Here is an 18671-nt window from a genome sequence, read left to right as displayed (position 1 = left end):
TTGCTGCCTCCTGTACAGTGTTATGAGCCTCCATCCATAGTTCTTTAGGCACACTGCACACCAAATCTGGTTCCTTAAATCTGTTCTTCACTTCTACTGTGTATTTGTAAGGGATTTGGTTTAGATTATACCTGAGTAGCCCAGTAGCTTTTCCTACTTTCTTCAGTTTAAGCTTGAATTTTGCTATAATTAGCTGATGATCAGATTCATAATCAGCTGCAGGTCTTGTTTTTGCTGACTGTATAGAGCTTCTCCATCTTTGGTTGCAGAGAATATAATCGATTTCGGTATTGCCCATCTGGTGATTTCCATGTGTAGAGTCGCCTCTTGTGTTGTTGGAAAAGAGTGTTTGTGATGACCAGCTTGTTCTCTTGTCAAAACTCTACTAGCCTTTGCCCTTTGTGAAGGCAAGAGGAGAAGGGGATGACAGACGATGAGATGTTTGGACAGTGTCATCGAAGCTACCAGAATGAATTTGACACAACTCTGGGAGGCAGTGGAAGATAGGAGGGCCTGGCGTGCTCTGGTCCATGGAGTCACAAAAAGTCGGAAACGATTAAACGACTAAATGACGACTGCTTCGTTTTGAAGTCCAAGGCCAGACTTACCTGTTGTTCCTTTTATCTCTTGACTCCCTACTTTAGCATTCCAATCCCGTATAATGAGAAGAACATCTTTCTTTGGTGTCAGTTCTAGAAGGTGTTGTAAGTCTTCATAGAATTGGTCAGTTTCAGCCTCTTCAGCATTGGTAGTTGGTGCATAAACTTGGATTATTGTGATGTTGAAAGGTCTGCCTTGGATTTGTTTTGAAAACATTCTATCATTTTTGAGATTGTATCTCAGTACCGCTTTTCCCACTCTTTTGTTTGCTATGAGGGCCACTCCATTTCTTCTACGGGATTCTTGCCCACAGTATTAGATACTGTAATCGTCTGAATTGAATTCGTCCATTCCTGTCCATTTTAGTTCACTGATGCCCAGGATGTCAGTGTTATTCTTGCCATCTCCTGTTCGACCACATCCTGCTTACCAAGGTACATAGATCTTACATTCCAAGTTCCTATGCATTATTTTTCATTGCAGCATCAGACTTTCCTTTCACTTCCAGGTGCGTCCGCAGGTGAGCGTCCTTTCAGGTTTGGCCCAATCACTTCATTAGCTCTGGAGCTACCTGTACTTGTCTTTCGCTCTGGAGCTACCTGTACTTGTCTTTCGCTCTTCCTCAATAGCATGTTGGACGCCTTTCCACTTGAGGGACACATTTTCCAGCATCGTCTCTTTTAGCGTTTTGTTTCTGTCAATGGCGTTTTCTTGGCAAAGATACTGGAGTGGCTTGCCAGTTCCTGCTCCAGGTGGATTGCATTTAGTCAGAACTCTCCACTATGACCTGTCCTTCTTGGGTATCCCTGCACGGGCATAGCCCATATCTTCTCTGAATTACTCAAGACCGTTCACGACGACAAGTCAACAACCTGTGTAGGGGTCCTGTATCTATACTTGTATCTATATCTTTCTGTCAGTGTCTATTCAGTTGTTCAGGAAATATTTTATAATTTATGAATGTGGAATATTACTATTTTGTCTTTGACTCAGAATGCCAGGAAATGGCCTTACATTGTCTTATGTCATGCCCACATTGCTGGCAAAAAAAAAATAACCCCAAGCTTTACATAACAAAGGCCATCCTGAGTGATTAGTTTCAGAAGAGTAAATAAGTTGAATTGGGGACTTTAGGGAAGAGAGAAACAGGTGACAGTAGGTATCCTTTTGCAGATCCTGTATGACTCACCACCAGAAGAAAATCTGTTATGGAGGAGCACTCTGGATCCAACCTGATATACTATATGTAAGGGAAAGTATATGAAAATGAATATGCTAGAATCAAGTCCTTTGGTATAGACATGTGAATGATTAAAGAGATAAGATAGTATTCTGGATCTGTGTTTTTGATTCATGTAATAATCTCATATCTACCTTCAAACTTGACTGCCTTAATAATTTTCTTTGAAATTAGAAATATTGCAACAAGAAGCATATCAAAGTATTTCTAAATGTAGGGTATTTTTTTTAGAATTCAAGCTTCAGCTTTTTAACATAAGTAAACACGTGGAGGGTCCCAGATGTGAAGAGGGACCCAAGTGAGTAAGAATTCTGGAAAATCAGGGTCCTGACTCTTGTGAAGGATCTCCACAAACAGTGGATGATCACTGTCTCATATTCATTGTGTTCCATATGTGGGAGGGAGATGGAAGAAGAAACAGAGGTAAGTAGGACAAGGGGATGCCCTGCTTTGTGTGAATTTTCTGCATGGATAATAGTGCTTGAATAGGACTTATCTAAACAACAAGCTGTCCACTGGCATTTGTTGTGTGATAATCCACTGTGAAACTGCTTTTGTACTTACTTATAAATGATGGACCACAAGCGGTCAATATTGGAGTGACCCTTGTATTAACTTGGCTTCAGCGTGGCTTTACAATGTGAAAATACTTTCCTTTGTGAATCTACTTAACCATAGAACTTTACATCAAAAGAATGTTCTATAGACTTTAAATGTCAATAAAAATAGAGGAATATCCAATTTAAATTGTTTTTGTGGTGTGATTGATTTATATCACCTATCTTTATATTTCGTTTTACTTTTCCTATTTTGTTCTGTAGCACAAGATGTAAAACTGCCCTTCTGCAAAAGGAAGATGCTTTCTGTATGGGGATCTAAGCTAAGATGTTTATTTTCATTGTGAACATTTCCAAGAATAATGAGTATATCTACTATAAGGCTATAAACATTTCAAAACAATATAATTTTCATATACTTCCTCCGCATAAGTTTAGAAAAATAACTGTTTTTATTGATGAGAGAAAAAAAAGAAAGCCATGTTGAATACAATGAAAATCTTCTTGCTTTATATTAATAATGACCTCAATTCAGGTCATTAACTTGGGAATTAATGACCAGTTAAGGTTAATGGCCCAAGGTCTTGAGTCATTAAACTCCAAGGAAATGCCCTGTACTTTGATCGTTATTCGTTTATTAGAGAAGGGTATAGTTTGAAAAAATGTGGGTGTCTCAAAACACAAAGATCTAATGGTCACAATGAAAGCGAGTGCTACTTAGGTCTTGCAGCTAGGAAAGAGATTCTGAATAAAATAGCTAATATGCTTCTAATATTATTATATTTTGAGATAAACTGCTCAGCTACCCCCTAAGCAGTAGGACTAGATGAATGGAATGACATTTCTTCCACAGGCGGCGAATGACAAGTATTGTGTGCCCTGTGGATAATTTTACAGCTGGGTTATTTGAAGGACTCATTTCCCCATATGACACTCGTCTTGATCTTCAGATCTTCTAAGGAGGCCCTTCCCTTGGTGCTCTTGCCCTCATGGGCGTGTTTGAGAGAACTTGAAGGAGGGCCTTTTCTGTGTCTGCCCCACCGTATATGGGTCCCTGATTTGCCAGAAAGAGGGGATAAAAATGGGATAAGTATATAAATTAACATGTGTCATTAATGCAAACATTTGTTTTTAATGTCATTGTTTGAAGGAGAACAAGATGGAGGGGCATGAGATGATTTCTCTTTTACCTATAAGAAAGAGTATGCTCACGGTTTTGTCTGATTCAAAGCCACTCAAGTTAAGTAAGGATTTGAGGTTAGGCTGCCAGATCATTCCCCCCCCCCACCTGTTTACTATTTATTTAGTTTAGGACCAAGGAAATTAGCTCTAATGGCATTATATAAAGAACTTTTGAGTTTTGGAATTTCTTTGACAAGCCACTATGAACTGTTGATTTGCTTAACTATCTTTGCAAAAGCAAGGGCCATAAATGTAAAGTATACGCCCTGTTGAAGTTATTAGCAGAACGTATATAGAACTTGTAGAACATTTCTTTTTAAAAGCTGAGATTTTTGTGTCTTTTAGATTTTGATGATAGTGCCATGTAATCCATCTATTCTTGTCATAGGAAGGCTTTGGTGTGAATAAAAGAATCCATATACATGTTTCCCAGAACTGACTGAAAATGTAGTCTTTGAACAACCAAAATCTCTTGCTATGCACACAGATCCACTTCTACATGAATATCTGTTTCAATCCTGTTATACTTTAACATTAGGGTATAATTCTCACATAAGCTTTTGATCACAGTTTCCTTCAAATCTTAATTGCACAAAGAGAGCTCAATGGCATGGGTAAGAAGCAGGGCCTAAGTACTGGTCTTACCTCTAACTGTACACACTGTTTCCCTGTCCCTTGGATGTCTATGGTTTTGCCCAAATATCTGCAGAGAGGATTGTCCCATGAAGCTGTGTGAAAGCTTCCATGTAATCAGATGTTCCAGTTGCATGTGACCACATGGAGCCCCCTTTGTGTAAGCAACGGATGTGCAAGTTGCATGAAACCCTTTTTGTGCAATCACTAATTGAAAGGGGGGATGTTCTAGAACAGTGGTTCCCAAACTTGGGTAACTCAGGTGTTTTTGGACTGCAGTTCCCAGAAGCTTTCACCATCAGATGTGCTGGCTAGGGTTTCTGGGAGTGGCAGTCCAAGAACACCTGGGTTACCCAAGGTTGGGAACAACTGTTCTAGAACAACTATCATGTGGCTTTTCTCTTACCTTTTTTTGTCTGACCTGCTCCAACCCCAGTGTGTACCAGCTCTGCATATCCATGCAGAAGAAATGTCAGGGATTGAGACTTTTATTTATTTTTCAACAAAGGCTTTTTGAGCAAATCAAAGCTTTTTTTTTTTTACTAATGTTCCATATTTAAAGCACTTCTTTTTGCTTTAAATAAAATAAGGGTTAAATGATAACTTGACTTATCTTTTACATGACAAAAAATAAAGAAATTGCAAGACCTTTTCACATATTAGATATGTATTGTCATTTATCATCTAGATATCAGGGTAGTAGTGCGAAGTAATAAAACATATCATCGAAAAATGTGCTATAGGTCTGAACCACTCTTTCATTCCACCTCCCAGCTAACTGTAGTATTAAATCAAACAAGCAGAACATTTCCTTAGGCAGCCATTGCCTTTTAATTTCCTGAAGAACCTTAAAATATCATTCATTACAAGTACTACACATATTTGGTTTTTAAAAGTCTCATAAATCAATAGCAGGCTGACTGTAATAATTATTACAAGTTAGTGCATAATTTTCGTGCTGAAGGCTGCATGCAGAACTTTAGCATATGCAAACGAGGCAATTCAAACTGTGTATAGATATTAATATGAAGAAGCAGGTAACGAGGTGCAGGCTATGAATTATGCATCAAGCGCGGCTGATCTTCAATGAGGAAAATGAATTCAGCATGTAATCTAATTAGTGATGGAAGTCTATTACAACTAACTGCAAAAGCAACCGTCCTTGAAACAAATTTATTTACAGTCCATGTTACCAATTGAAACAACTTTGAAATGGTGTGTAAGACAACAGCTTAATTGTAAAGTTTTCTGTTTGTTTGTTTGTTTCAGTTCCAGACCTGGACGGCCTCCTAAGCGGACTCAAAGTGTCACCACCCCAGAGAATTCACATATCATGCCGCATTCTGTCCCTGGTCTCATGTCTCCTGGAATCATCCCACCAACAGGTAGGAGTTTCATAGTATGGCCCAGTAACCCCCCCAAAAAACAACAACAACAACAACCCCGCTCCTCTTCATACTATAGAACTTCTGTTATGGTCACTTTTCAACTATAGAAGATGAATTTTTAATTTTTAAAATCCATATACTCATATCATGTGTATTCTTCTGCAATCATTTCTTTTTTCTCAAATGAAAACATTTTTCAGCTCTTTGGTATTGCAGTCATGCTGTGTGTTGTGCAGCTTTCGTGTGTAACCAGTGATGAAGTCAGCTTCCAATTCCTTTGCATGAGTGACATTAACTTTCATACATACTGAATAATTTGCTGGAAGTAAGCCAGCATGGTATAGCGATAGTGTGATGGACTAGGAGACCTGGGTTCAAACCTCCATCTGGCAGTGGAAACTCACTCAAAGTAGCCTTTAAACATTTCATTTACCTTGAAAATTCTACTAGAGTTGCTGTAAGTTGGATGTGGTTTGTCAACAAATTTCAAAACTATGGAAATAAAAACCCCTTTCAATAAATTGATCTATATATTATTTTCCTTATCAGCTTTGAAAATAACTATGCTACTTTGCACATAATTGCTATGTTTGGACATTCCATCCTTTAGCTGGTAATTTCTCCACAAGTGAAAACATTTTCTTTTGCATTCAGAATTTCACTAATATCAACATTGAAATAGGAACAGTTTCTCTTGTTCCTTAAAATATTTTGAAATCTCACACCTTAATTTGAATTGAAAGAACTACAGCCCCTGCCTTCTATAAACCTGGATAATGGGGGATTCTTTGAATGAAGTAGGAACGAGGTAGAAAGGGCTTTTGGGGTAGGGGAGAAGATCCATATTGGGTGGAGTTACTGTTTGTCGCTCATCTCAAATGAGTTAAGGCATGATAAGGGATGAAACTGAGTATATGCAATTATAAATACATAAGGCTTCACTTCTGTAGAAGAATTAGGAATATAGGAGTGAAAGCCTTCATGGCATTAATAGGGTTTAATCTTGGATTTGAAGCATGTGACAAGTCCTTGGTTTATATTTTCTAATCTTGGCTGTGGTGACACATTCCTTGGTTACTTCACGTTTGAATTATTGCAAAACTCTTTATATGGAGCTGCCTCTGAAGACGGTTGGGAAACTGTTGCAAAATGCTGCAGCCATAGTATTCATTGGTACTGGCTACTGGGTTTCTGCGACAATCTCCCCCCCCACACACACACACAATTGTGACATCTTCACTGGCTGCCAGTTCATTTCTAGGCCCTATTCACATATCGGTCATCATGACATTTAAAGGTCTTTATGGCTCAAGACCACGATATCTGAAATACTGTATCTCCTTGTACCATTCCCCACAAACATAAAGAACATCAAGGGAGTACATCATGTAATCCTACCACTTTCACTGGCATGTTTAGGAAAGATCTGAGAGGTTGTTTTTTTTTTCTCCTGTGGCTGCTTCCAGATACTGTATTGAACTCCATTTGTCAGGTGGTGTGGTTAACCGTTTTCTCCTTTTATTCCAATGGCAATTGAAACTTTGCTTCTTTGAAGAGGCTATTGGAGAGTCAGCAGGCAATTGAGATGGGGGAGGTTCAGTGGGATTTTAAAATCTTTTTTAAAGAAATTTTCTGTAATTTTTATTTCCTATAGTTTAAAATTTGTAATTAATATATTTTTAATAATTTGTGAATTTTTTAATATACTCCTGTAAGTCACTATAGATCCCAATAAGAGGAGAATGGCAGGATAGAAATTGAACAGATATATAAATAAACAAACACATAAATAAATGAAAGATTATTGTTTCTGCTAATAGTTTGCAAAGGGCTTGAGGGGACATGGGTAGAGGTACTCCATCTTATATGTGTGTTCCATACTCTCAAGTTGATTCCAGCTTATACAACCCTGGTAGGGTCTCCATTGTATGTGAGTTTTTTGTTTTAGCAGTGAGTTTCCATGGCTGAGTGGGCATTTGAATCCAGGTCTCCTAATCTGACAGTCTGTGAACTTTACTTCTTTGGCTCTTGTTCAATTTTTCCTTCAATGTGTTTCTTGCTTTTGCATTTATAATCTCTATTTGTTCAAAAAAATGAAAAAGAAAAGAATAAGACTAAGTGTAGAACTCATAGGTGACCTCTTATTATGTAGAAATGAGTGTTTATACAAGGAACATGAGAAATACAGAGTGAGGAAGACAAAGATGAGATAGCATCTTCAAAAGTTCAAATGTTTTGTATCTGATACCAAGTTCTCAGAGAGTCTTTATTTCTTTGATTCCCTCCTTTAAATAAGTGAGCACTTATTGGATAACAGTTTGGTCTATTTCTATGTATTGTCCAATTGATAATGTCTTTTGTATATGAAAAAATGTGGCTACCATATATTTGACATTTACATAGATCTTGTATTATTAATATTGATGTTTGCAACACATAAGTTCCTATAGACTTGCACATAATTTTCTGCTTACAAAGTAAGTTCTACAGTACATCAACTAGTACATGCAGAATTAGAGTGGTCTTTAAACCTATCAGATTATGTATTTTTCCTTGCAGTAGATCAGAGCTGGTGTAGACAGTATGCACTCCATTAAGGTCGTGAAAGCATAATTCCCTTGTTCAGCTTTGAGCCATTTTTCCAATTTCTCTTGTGATATTATTTTCCCTTACCTGGATAGAAGACAACCTTCACAGTATTCAAAGATTTAATAGGAATTTAATAATTTATTACTTTGTGCCACATCTCCCATTTCTCTGTATGGTGAAAAGTTCTGGGACAATGCTTTTGAGGGTTTGGATTCCATTGCAAGGAGAGATCTCTAGTGGCTTTGGCAATGTTATAATATTTCAGTTAATTCATCAGAGTACATTTTTGGCAGTCTGCAAAAACATTCTTATAACCAATAAGAGGGAATACATTATTGGGAATACCCCAGTGCCTTTGAAATGCTTTGTGACTTCAAACAACACCTCTTAATTCTCAGTCCTTGTCTCTGGGTGAAACTAGATGTTAAGAGAGATGCATATTCATGGTAATCCACCCATTTACCCTGCACAGCTTGACTTCCTCAAAGGTACATACATACCTTGTCAATCAGTCTGGCAAATTACCTGTTGCTCTCCAGTGATGTCCAATCACAAATCTCAAGGTGGCATCCAGCATATTCATGTACATTGGCCAAAATCTTGAAATGTAGTTACATTGGTAGAAGGGAAAAGGCGTAAGTCATTTGGGAAGTTGCCACTTAGATTTCTAATTCTGTGCGAAGCCACCTGATTGATTATGTACAATGAGGAATCCACTTGTTGATTATTAGCACTTTGCTCAAACAAGATGCACTATTTCATGTTTACTAAATACAATATCCTACAATAATTCACTTATATACTCTTCTAATCTACTCATGCATATTCTGAAAATAGCAGTCATGTATACAGTATGAAAGTTTACAATATCCAAACCACATTAATTGAGATATATACAGCCACAGGGAAGGCAGGAAAATTTCCTCAAGGCTAATATATGTTTATAATATATTTGTTGTTGTTTGGTTGTTAAGTCGTGACCGACTCCCCGTGACCCCATGGACCAGAGCGCGCCAGGCCCTCCTGTCTTCCACTGCCTCCAGGAGTTGGGCCAAATTCATGTTGGTAGCTTCTATGACACTGTCCAGCCATCTCGTCCTCTGTCGTCCCCTTCTCCTCTTGCCTTCACACTTTCCCAACATCAGGGTCTTTTCCAAGGAGTCTTCTCTTCTCGTGAGATGGCCAAAGTATTGGAGCCTCAGCTTCAGGATCTGTCCTTCCAGTGATATATATATATACAATTCCTATATTGATATATATGATTCCTTTATTGATAAATACATATCTGCTGGGAAACCTAGAAAATCTTTCATGAGAAATGCTAAATACATTCACAGTGCTTAATCCATATAGTCCATCTCTTATGCTTGAGATTTCCTTTACAGGATTTTTAAAATTCTCATTGCCCCCCCCCCCCCCGAAGCTAGTTTGACTTTCGTAACAAACTGTCCTTATTTCTTGGTAACAAACAGTCCATTGCTGCTGTCCAAGATGCTTGCTTATAAACTTGGTTTCTGTTTTCATTTTCAAAGCACTAGGACTCAATATCACAAGTGCCCCCTAGCATCAGCTTAAACTGTGCCTTTTAATTTTGAGATTCAGTCCCAACAGGTACTGTGGTCTATTATGTCAGAGGCTGGGAGATCCAGGAAAACAAATAATGCTTTTATACAGCTTTCTCCCATTTTAATTTTAGGAAATATTCGACCTGATCAAAATGAGAATTGCAAAAAAAAAATTAGAATTGCTAGCAGATGTAACAGAAAGATCTTGCCAAAGATCTTTCATAGAGTTTTCATCAATTTTTAAAATTTTATGTGAAAAGAAATAAAATGCAGTGTGATACTGACACACAGTGTGTGTCTTAGAGCTAGCATTCATATTATTTTGTTCTCTGTAACCGATGTGGTGATCCGTCAGACCAGCAAACAGACTGGAATATGTGAGGCAGAAGAAATATTCCTGTTCAAGTACAAAAATGGACAGTGTGAACTGCACCTCCCCTATAACTCATAAAAAGAAGAATGGAAAATTAATAGACTAACTTTTAGTTAAATAGCTCAATTTTGATGGGTTCATTAGTTGATACAAAGTTGCTTGTAAATTGCTGGAAAATCTTGCTGAGACATAGGTCAAGGTCTACAGATGTAGAGTGTTGATGGCACATGTTCAGTGATGGAAGCAGGACATTTCCAATTCTTAATGAATTTGAAGTGCATGAGCCATTTGTTGATTTAGTATGTATTCGTGTTTTCTTCTAACTTAACATCTCCTTATGAAACCAATATGATATGAATGTAATGTTTTTACATCACATTATAATCTTTTATAAAATGGAGGTGTATACTGTCATAAGCAGTGCCTTCGTCTATGTGTGAAAGCGCCAAATCATGTTGTTATTCTACAAAATATGATTTTAATTCTCAAGCTATGTGCTGTGACAAACAAAATAAATTAAATTATCCATCTAGAGAGGATGATACTGGCTGTGTTTCTGGATGATTCTCTTTTTTTGACCTCCACTGCTTTCAGGAGGAAGATCTGAATCAACGAGCACATGTGGCTGCTACCACACACTGAAACTGAGCATTTTTGGATATATAAGTAGTTGAGCCTCAAATATAATTCACAAAAGGAGTGTGCCTCTACATTCAATAGGAGTAAGGGAAACTCTTCAAGGAAATATATCATGGTCCTTAAGCTTTGGTATCATTTTATAGAGTGCCTGTTGTAATTAGAGGTAGTTACCAACATATAACATTTAGTTTCTGATTTATTAGTTTTGTAAACTTAATTTGAATGACTAATTTTGAGGAACTGCAACTTATAGTATTCTAAAATTTCTAGAATTTAGTAGATATTCACTCCCCTTCCTTGTGAACAAATCTGTTCCTAAAACTTGCCTTGGGCTACCTGATATTCCACCTTTGCTTGTGAATCACAACTGTTTTTCTCATCTCTTCAAATGAGAACATTGAGACGTGTGTAATTCTATTTTTTAACACATCCATATCCATGACATTTTCATTAATAATCATTACAAATTTTACTGGACCTAGATTTACACAAATTTAATCCAAGCATAAGTTCCAAACACCAAATTTGGTATGTAAAAGTCATAAATTTGAAAAGGATATGCATATGAACTCACTTTCATGTATTACCCTTCTAACCTTAGGGATTTGTTTAACAAACCTGAACATAAATCCAGACTATTGGAGACATAAAGGAAAATTAATTGGGTGCTCCTGTATTTCTTCTTGGAGGTCTTTCCTAGTATTATCCTTTCTTATTCTTACTTTTTAGGATTTTAGTTCCCTCTGGTATAGCAACTCTCAATTTCTCCTAAATATAGCCTATAGAATTGGACAAGAGTACAGTTTGAAATCATGAATTTATTATTGTTCTTTTTTTCGTTTTATTTCTCTTTCCTTGTTCTTGGTCAACTGATACATAGCTCTAAGCATCTCTTTCTCTCTCATAATTAAGATCTCTTGTTGCACAGATGTGGTGGAGGTAATATTGAAAGTTTCCTGTTAGTTACCCTTTGCCTTTATGCCTTGTATGTCCTCTTCGTTAATCACACTCTTTGCTTTTGTTTGTGCACTGTTGCCTCTTTTGAAATTTATGATTTAATAGTATTTAATTGTATTTATCAGTGTAATATACAGTAGATCTCAATAGAAGGCTTCTCATTTCATCTCTGTTGCATAATACTAACTACATCTCATACATTTCTTAGCTCTACATGCCTTTTGCAGTGTCGTTCCTATGGTAACTTAATGTATTTCTTTTTAACAGAGCTTGCTATATAATCATTAAGAGTTTTTATTTGTGATGTTGCTGTTTTGTTTATGTGTCTTCCTGCCTTGTGTCTGTGCTTGTAAATTGCATTATAATCCTAGCCAACATGCGCCAGGCACCCAATATCTTTTTCTGTTTCAGGCATGGCTGGAAAATATATTTTGTCCATTTTTGTTTGTGTATCTCGTCAGTATAGTGATGAAAGGATGTATTTAGTCAGTTTGGCTATTGCAGTACAGGGATTTGGCTCCTCTGTTATACTTGCAAGCAGAAAAAAAGAGAAAGAAAATAGGATGCCATGAAGTAAATCCATTGGCCACTGAGACTAGTCCAACATTACAAAACTATTGACAACTTTGCTCAGATAGGATAACCCCACCCCTTATCATACATAATTCTGATAAAAGTGTATGTAAAACAGAGGTAACCTAGCCATCTTGGTGACATCATTAGCTTTGATGAACAAGAAGAATTGTTTAAATAAGTGATTCTACCACTTCCATACCTATATGATACAGTCCTGGCATGAATGTCTAGATCCACCTGTACAAAATCCATGGATCAGTCTTCAGTCTATTTGGGCTGCTTCACTGAGATTAATACTGTAGAATAGTTCATAATTCTGAAAGCTATTATTTTGTGCTCATGAAATAATTCCATTATGCATTAGTGCTTTCAAGAGTCTATTTTAAACTATTTCTGCCTTTCTTCATATATGCATTACCACCACTTTCCTTCTCATACTGTAATTCCAATTTAGTTTAATGCAACATTTTTCTTTTAAAAAGAGTAGTCCGCCCATTTATCCAACCTTTTTATTCTGCAGCAGTAGTTGAAACAGATAGTGGTAGCCCACAAGATGCTCATATACTAGGCTTCATATGTATTTAAAGGCTGAAAACTTTAAAAAGTCTGTGTGCTATTCTGGATGATAGGCAGCCATTCACACCACTCTCCAGATTACCTTAGTGTGTCACAGGTTTAGGCTAGCCACATCACCTCCCCTTCCTATTTTCAGTTTTGTTTTTCCATCAGGCACCCAACATTCCAGGTCTTCTGTAGGACAGATTGCATGGATGCTTGTACTGACTGGCTTTCGGATTTTCTTCTTCTTTGAGTGTTTAGCAAATATTTTGGTCTAAATCCAGCCCTACTTAGTGCAGTTTCAATGATACAAATAGGACTTAAATTCTCTGTAATAAATCCCATTCATTTCAATGAATCTACTCAAAGTACAACTAACATTGCATTTAGACCTATGTTTACATAGTTTATGATTTATCAGAGTACATTGAATATGGTCTTTCTTATTTTTTAATGCCTAAGATTAATCAGTAATTTGATGCCTTCAGTCCAACCTGTGGTTACCCTGGGATGGGATCCCTTGTACTAGACACACTGAAATCAGTTAGGCATGAATTACAGTGTAATCCAGAGTACAAAATATGCTGGCTGCAGTGGGTTTGGAATTGGCAGAAGCCTTTTGTGCCAGCACAACTCCTTTTTGCTAGTTGATTTTGGATCTGCTGGTACAACTGCCAGCGGAAAATCCAGAAAAGAGGAAGACTTCTGGAGGAGGTGAGTCAGGTCCGAACTCCTCTCAGCCTAGGCTCACAGCCACTGTATTAACACAAATTTAGGCTAGGATCACAGTAATCCTAGGTAATTTCTAACATCCTTATGCTGGTAGAGGTTTGAATTCACAACAACCTCAATTGGCCTAGTGTTACCCCAGCCAGCCCTCAGCCGTTTTGCTAGTTAAGATAGCACCCTGAAACAGTTGACTATGTTAGGCTGCAATTCTGTAACTACTTAACTGCAAATATACTCTATTGATCTTAAGAAAACTAATTTCTGAGTAAATAGATGTAGTGTTTTATCAGTCATATATTCGATTTAGACATTATTATGATGGCTGTACAAAAACAGCAGCAAGAAACCACACTGTGTTACTCTCCCTGCACACAATTGCACATGCTATTGTCTGAGTAGGTTTTGTGGAAACAAAGATGAATGTATAACCTGCTTTGCCATATCTCATTTGCTTTTATAATCTATAGCAATATTTTACATTTGTGACAGCTGAAAAAATCTTTACAGTTGTGCAGTGTTTTCACGTGTAAAAGATGGACATTTTCAATTCCATTATATATATAAAAAGCTGGCAGTCAAACAATCATGTATTTGGCTTGATTGCTTTTTTTAACTTTATTCGTTGTGTGTTTTGAGACCCTTAATGCATGTTTGCCTACTGTGTTTCATGGAGAAATCAAATTCGTTCCATGGTACATAAATGTTTTATGCAATATTTCATCGAGAACATTAAATAAAAATAAATATGTGTTGACCCTTGGCACCTACACCCATTTCTTATGTCAAATGGGGAGATGCTGAAAGCTCTCTGTGCTTGTAACCCTTCTATCTAGCTGTGACCCTCCTTAACATTAAGCAGGTGACTCGATTAGACATAAATCAGGCATAAAATGCCCTGCATGAGGCAGCACAGTGAATCAAGCAAATTATCAAATGGCAAAACTCATTTTGTGCTCAGGGCAATGTAACCTGCCAGTATTTATACATCAAAACTTCACTCAATGTAAGATTGATTTTATTTTATTTTGTTTATTTTAATTCCCTATAGCAAGCTGTGTTAGTCCTGTAAAATGTGGCCTGCATCATTAGGCTCCTAAGAAATACTTTTTAGCAAGGAGACTAAGCTCAAGCTTACAAGAAATGTAATCCATATAAAGGCTGATACGCCATTGCACTCGATAGCTGGTTGTAACAGACCTGATCATTTTTCTTTCTCTTTGGGTTGCAGCGGCACTGAAATATAACCGCCTGTGACTGTATAGATTTTCTTTGTCTATTGACTCAATCAAAAATAAGACCACCAAAGGAATAATGTAATAGAATCAAAGTACTAGTAGCATCCAAGGTATTTTTCCAGTTCCAGTTGAGATGTTTGGATTAAAGTATATAAGCCCAGTCTTAGGGCTGAAATGAATTTTTATGTAAGATGATACATGTCTTCCTTCACAGTTGCTTTTTATGCTGCTTTAAAACATGTCAAAATAATCCCCAGCAGAGGAATCTAAGAGGAATGTCAGCTCTGTGGTTATGTAAATCGAATTGAGTGCTTTACAGCAGGTTTAAGATTTTTATAACTCAGAAGTTGTTAACAGCCAGCTGGTTTGTATCTGTTTTTTATGGTTATTCTTGTCATATGCAGCCTCCACAATTTTTAATTATATTTTATGGTATGTGTTTTCTCTCCTCTTGAATCCTGCAGCCACCCTTTCCTTTGGAATATATGTTCTATGAGAAGTAGAACAAGCATCAGTTTGGGACGCTATTGTTGTATAATTACTTCAAATAGTTGGTAACAGAGTTGGAATGTCATATAAAAATGTACAAAATGTGTGGCTTGCTGTTGCAGTCTGTGCTTCTCTATATACTCTCAGTAAGTTTTTGAACACTCCGTAAATCATGTTACTGTTGCTGTCAATAGTAAAAACCTGTTTTTTCACATGTTAATTGATTTAACTTTATTTATTTATTTATTTATTTATTTATTCATTCATTCATTCATTCATTCATTCATTCATTCATCCATCCATCCATCCATCCATCCATCCATCCATCCATCCATCCATCCATCCATCCATCCATTTATTTATTTATTTATTTATTTATTTATTTATTTATTTATTTATTTATTTATTTATTTATTTATTTATTTATTTATTTATTTATTTATTTATTTATACCCTGCCCACCTAGACCAAAGTCTACTCTGGGCAGCCAACAATAATAGATAAAATGAAAACAATATAATATATAAAAAAACAGTAATAATATAGTTCAAGATGGGAAAAATAATCAGGTGATGACAGGAGGGAAAGCCTGCCTAAAGAGCCAGGTTTTAAGTTTGCTCTTAAAAACACCCAGCGAGGGAGCCAGACAGATCTCTGGGGGGCAGACTGTTCCAAAGGTGAGGCTTCACAGTTTGGAACTTGCTTCACAGTTCAAAATATTATTTGTACAGTGGTGCCTTGTATAACGAGTGCCTCGTATAACGAGGAATACACATAACGATGGCTTTTTTGCGATCGCTTTTGTGATCGCATACCGATGTTGCCTATGGGGAAAAATCGCTTTGCGATGTTTTCCCCATAGGCACCATTTGCCGGCTGAACAAGTGGGCGTTCGCTCGGGAGGAGGTGGGGGAACCTTCCCACCTCCTCCTGCCTGATCGCCGGCCTGTCAGCCGGCTGAAAACCCGGCGTTCGCTCGGGAGGAGGTGGGGGAATCTTCCCACCTCCTCCTGCCCGATCGCCGGCCTGTCAGCCGGCTGAAAAACCGGCGTTCGCTCAGGAGGAGGTGGGAGAATCTTCCCACCTCCTCCTGCCCGATCGCCGGCCTCTTAGCCGGCTGAAGTCTGGCTATGCTTCCGACCCTCCCCCCAAGGCTTGGATCCAAGCCGTGAGGGGAGGTTGAGAGTGGACTCTTCGGCAGCCGCCGGGGCTCGGATCCAAGCCGCGGTGGCTGCCAAACAGTCCGGCTATGCTTCCGACCCTCCCCCCACGGCTTGGATCCGAGCCGCGGGGGGAAGGTGGTGAGATCCGGATGCCTTTCAGGCATCCCGGGCTTGGATCCCACCCGCCGCCGGTTACCCATGGTTTGGGTAACCGGCAGGGGGTGGGATCCAAGCCCGGGATGCCTGAAAGGCATCCGGACCCCCCACTCTCCGCCCACGGCTGGGATCCGAGCCGCGGCGGCTACCCCAGCCATGGCCAGACTCTAGGGAGTCTAGCCATGGCTGAGGTAGCCGCCGTGGGTCAGATCCAAGCCGCGGGGGGAGGGAGAAAACCGGATAATCCGTTCCTATTAGAACGGATTATCCGGTTTTCAATGCATCTCTATGGGAAAACTCGTTTCACTTAACGATGTTTTCCCATAGCGATGTTTTTTTTAGAACGAATTAACCTCGCTATGCGAGGCACCACTGTATTTGAAACATTCGTGTTCAGGGGGTTTGGTTTGCAGAACAGGTTTGAGAGCACTATTTGTTCCACATCCATCTAGGACAGCATCATATAATTAATGTGATACTGTGGTGCCTTGACTTATGAATGTCCTTGCTTTTGACCATTTGAGTTACGACCAGCTCTGGCTGCAAAATTTTGCTTCTACTTGCGACAGGATATTCCACTTATGAACATAAAAAAGCCGGGGGGTGAGGTGGGAAATTCAAATTTCTAACTGTAGGTGGCGATGAGGTTGCTTCTTTGTAGCTCTTTCGCCCCAGCAGTTAGAGAGTGTGCGTCAGAGGAGGCTTGGGACTGGCTCGCTTCTGCTTCTGAGCGAGCGTGTGTGTGTGTTTACAGGGAGGCTTCAGGCTGCCTGGTAAGGTAAGGTGCTGTTTTCTGCTTTTTAAAAACTGTTATGGGTGTTTTTGCAGCATGGTTTTGACCTGGGGGGTTATGTTTCTGTGCTGTGGTGAGTCTTGGGGGGTTTGTTTGTTTTTTGTTCCCCCCCCATTTTCAATGGTTCTTGGGGGTTTTTGTTTGGTTTTTTTGGAGTGTTTTTTTTCCCATTTCTGATGGGTCTTGGGTTTTTTTTTAATCCCATTTCTGAAGGCTCTTGGGGGTTGTTTTTTGGCTTTCTCCCCATTTCTGATAGGTCTTGGGAGGTTTGTTTTTTTGGCTCCACCCATTTCCAATGGGTCTTGGGGTGGTTGGTTGCTTTTTACGTTTTATTCCCCATTTCCAATGGGTCCTGCATGCTCCCCATGCTTTTTCCTTTGTTGCCTTTGCATTTCCGACCTGCCCCCTTTGTGCATTTCCGATCTGCTCTGTTTGTTTTCTGTGCACTTCCAATGGGTCTTGCATGCTTGATTGCTTTTCACCACCACCACCCCTTTCGGCCAGAAGGGATTAATCACGTTTCCAGTGAGTATTGTGTGATTTTTTCCTTTGGCTGGAACGGATTAATTGCGTTTCAGTGCATTTGTATGGGAAATGGTGCTTTGACTTATAACCATTTCGAGTTACGTCCATCTTGTGGAACAGATGATGGTCGTAAGTAGAGGCACCACTGTAGTAATCATGGAACAGGTTAGTTATTCCCCTTGAACCTCTCAGCTGAGAGGTTCTCCAGTACAGTTCTGTACATAACTTCTCATAAGTAATTCCCACTGATGAATATTAATTTGAAATTGAAATTTGATAATTTAATTTCCCTTTCCTTAACCTAGATGAATTAAATAAGAGTAATATTTTTAGTCATACAATCAAGTCCATTTCAGCATCTTGCTGATATTTAGCACAGTAAAGTGGTTTGGATACACTTTGAAAGAAACAGTACCGTATCTCATTTTTGTCACAGCAGTATAAGAGTTGAAGTACTGTACAGTAAATTTGCCCGAGATGTCATTATATGAATTCTGTGGATAGGTTCTGCCAGAGCAAGGAGGAAATACCTGCTAACAGTGACTACAATTCTGGACACATGTAGATCACATTATCTGTTGGATTAGTAAATGCACAGCCATGTGCGGTGGTTCACCTAATGTCATTTCTAGGGAGCATAAAAGAAACAATATCTGCTTCTGCTGTATAGTAAAAAAAATTGATTTGTATAATCCAGTTTCATTACTTTAACAGTCAAAAATCA

The 18671-nt window shown here is 38.4% G+C and overlaps 1 protein-coding gene across 6 annotated transcripts in view; it reads left to right on the top strand.

Moving 5' to 3' along the window:
* DACH1 (dachshund family transcription factor 1) overlaps positions 1-18671 on the top strand; it is a 514217-nt gene that overhangs the window by 210459 nt on the left and 285087 nt on the right. For all 6 annotated transcript variants that reach the window (XR_013543786.1, XR_013543788.1, XM_078390759.1 and 3 more), the window contains exon 2: positions 5482-5597. Coding sequence is in view for 4 of the 6 variants with exons in the window: in XM_078390759.1 (XP_078246885.1) it covers positions 5482-5597 (116 nt within the window). In the remaining 2 variants the exon portion in view is untranslated. The remainder of the gene's footprint in view (positions 1-5481; positions 5598-18671) is intronic.

This window comes from Pogona vitticeps, chromosome 3 (genome assembly GCF_051106095.1).
Source record: "Pogona vitticeps strain Pit_001003342236 chromosome 3, PviZW2.1, whole genome shotgun sequence".
Taxonomy (NCBI): Eukaryota; Metazoa; Chordata; class Lepidosauria; order Squamata; family Agamidae; genus Pogona; species Pogona vitticeps.
The sequence above is the reverse complement of the archived record's forward strand: the minus strand, read 5'-3'. Positions and strand labels throughout refer to the sequence as shown.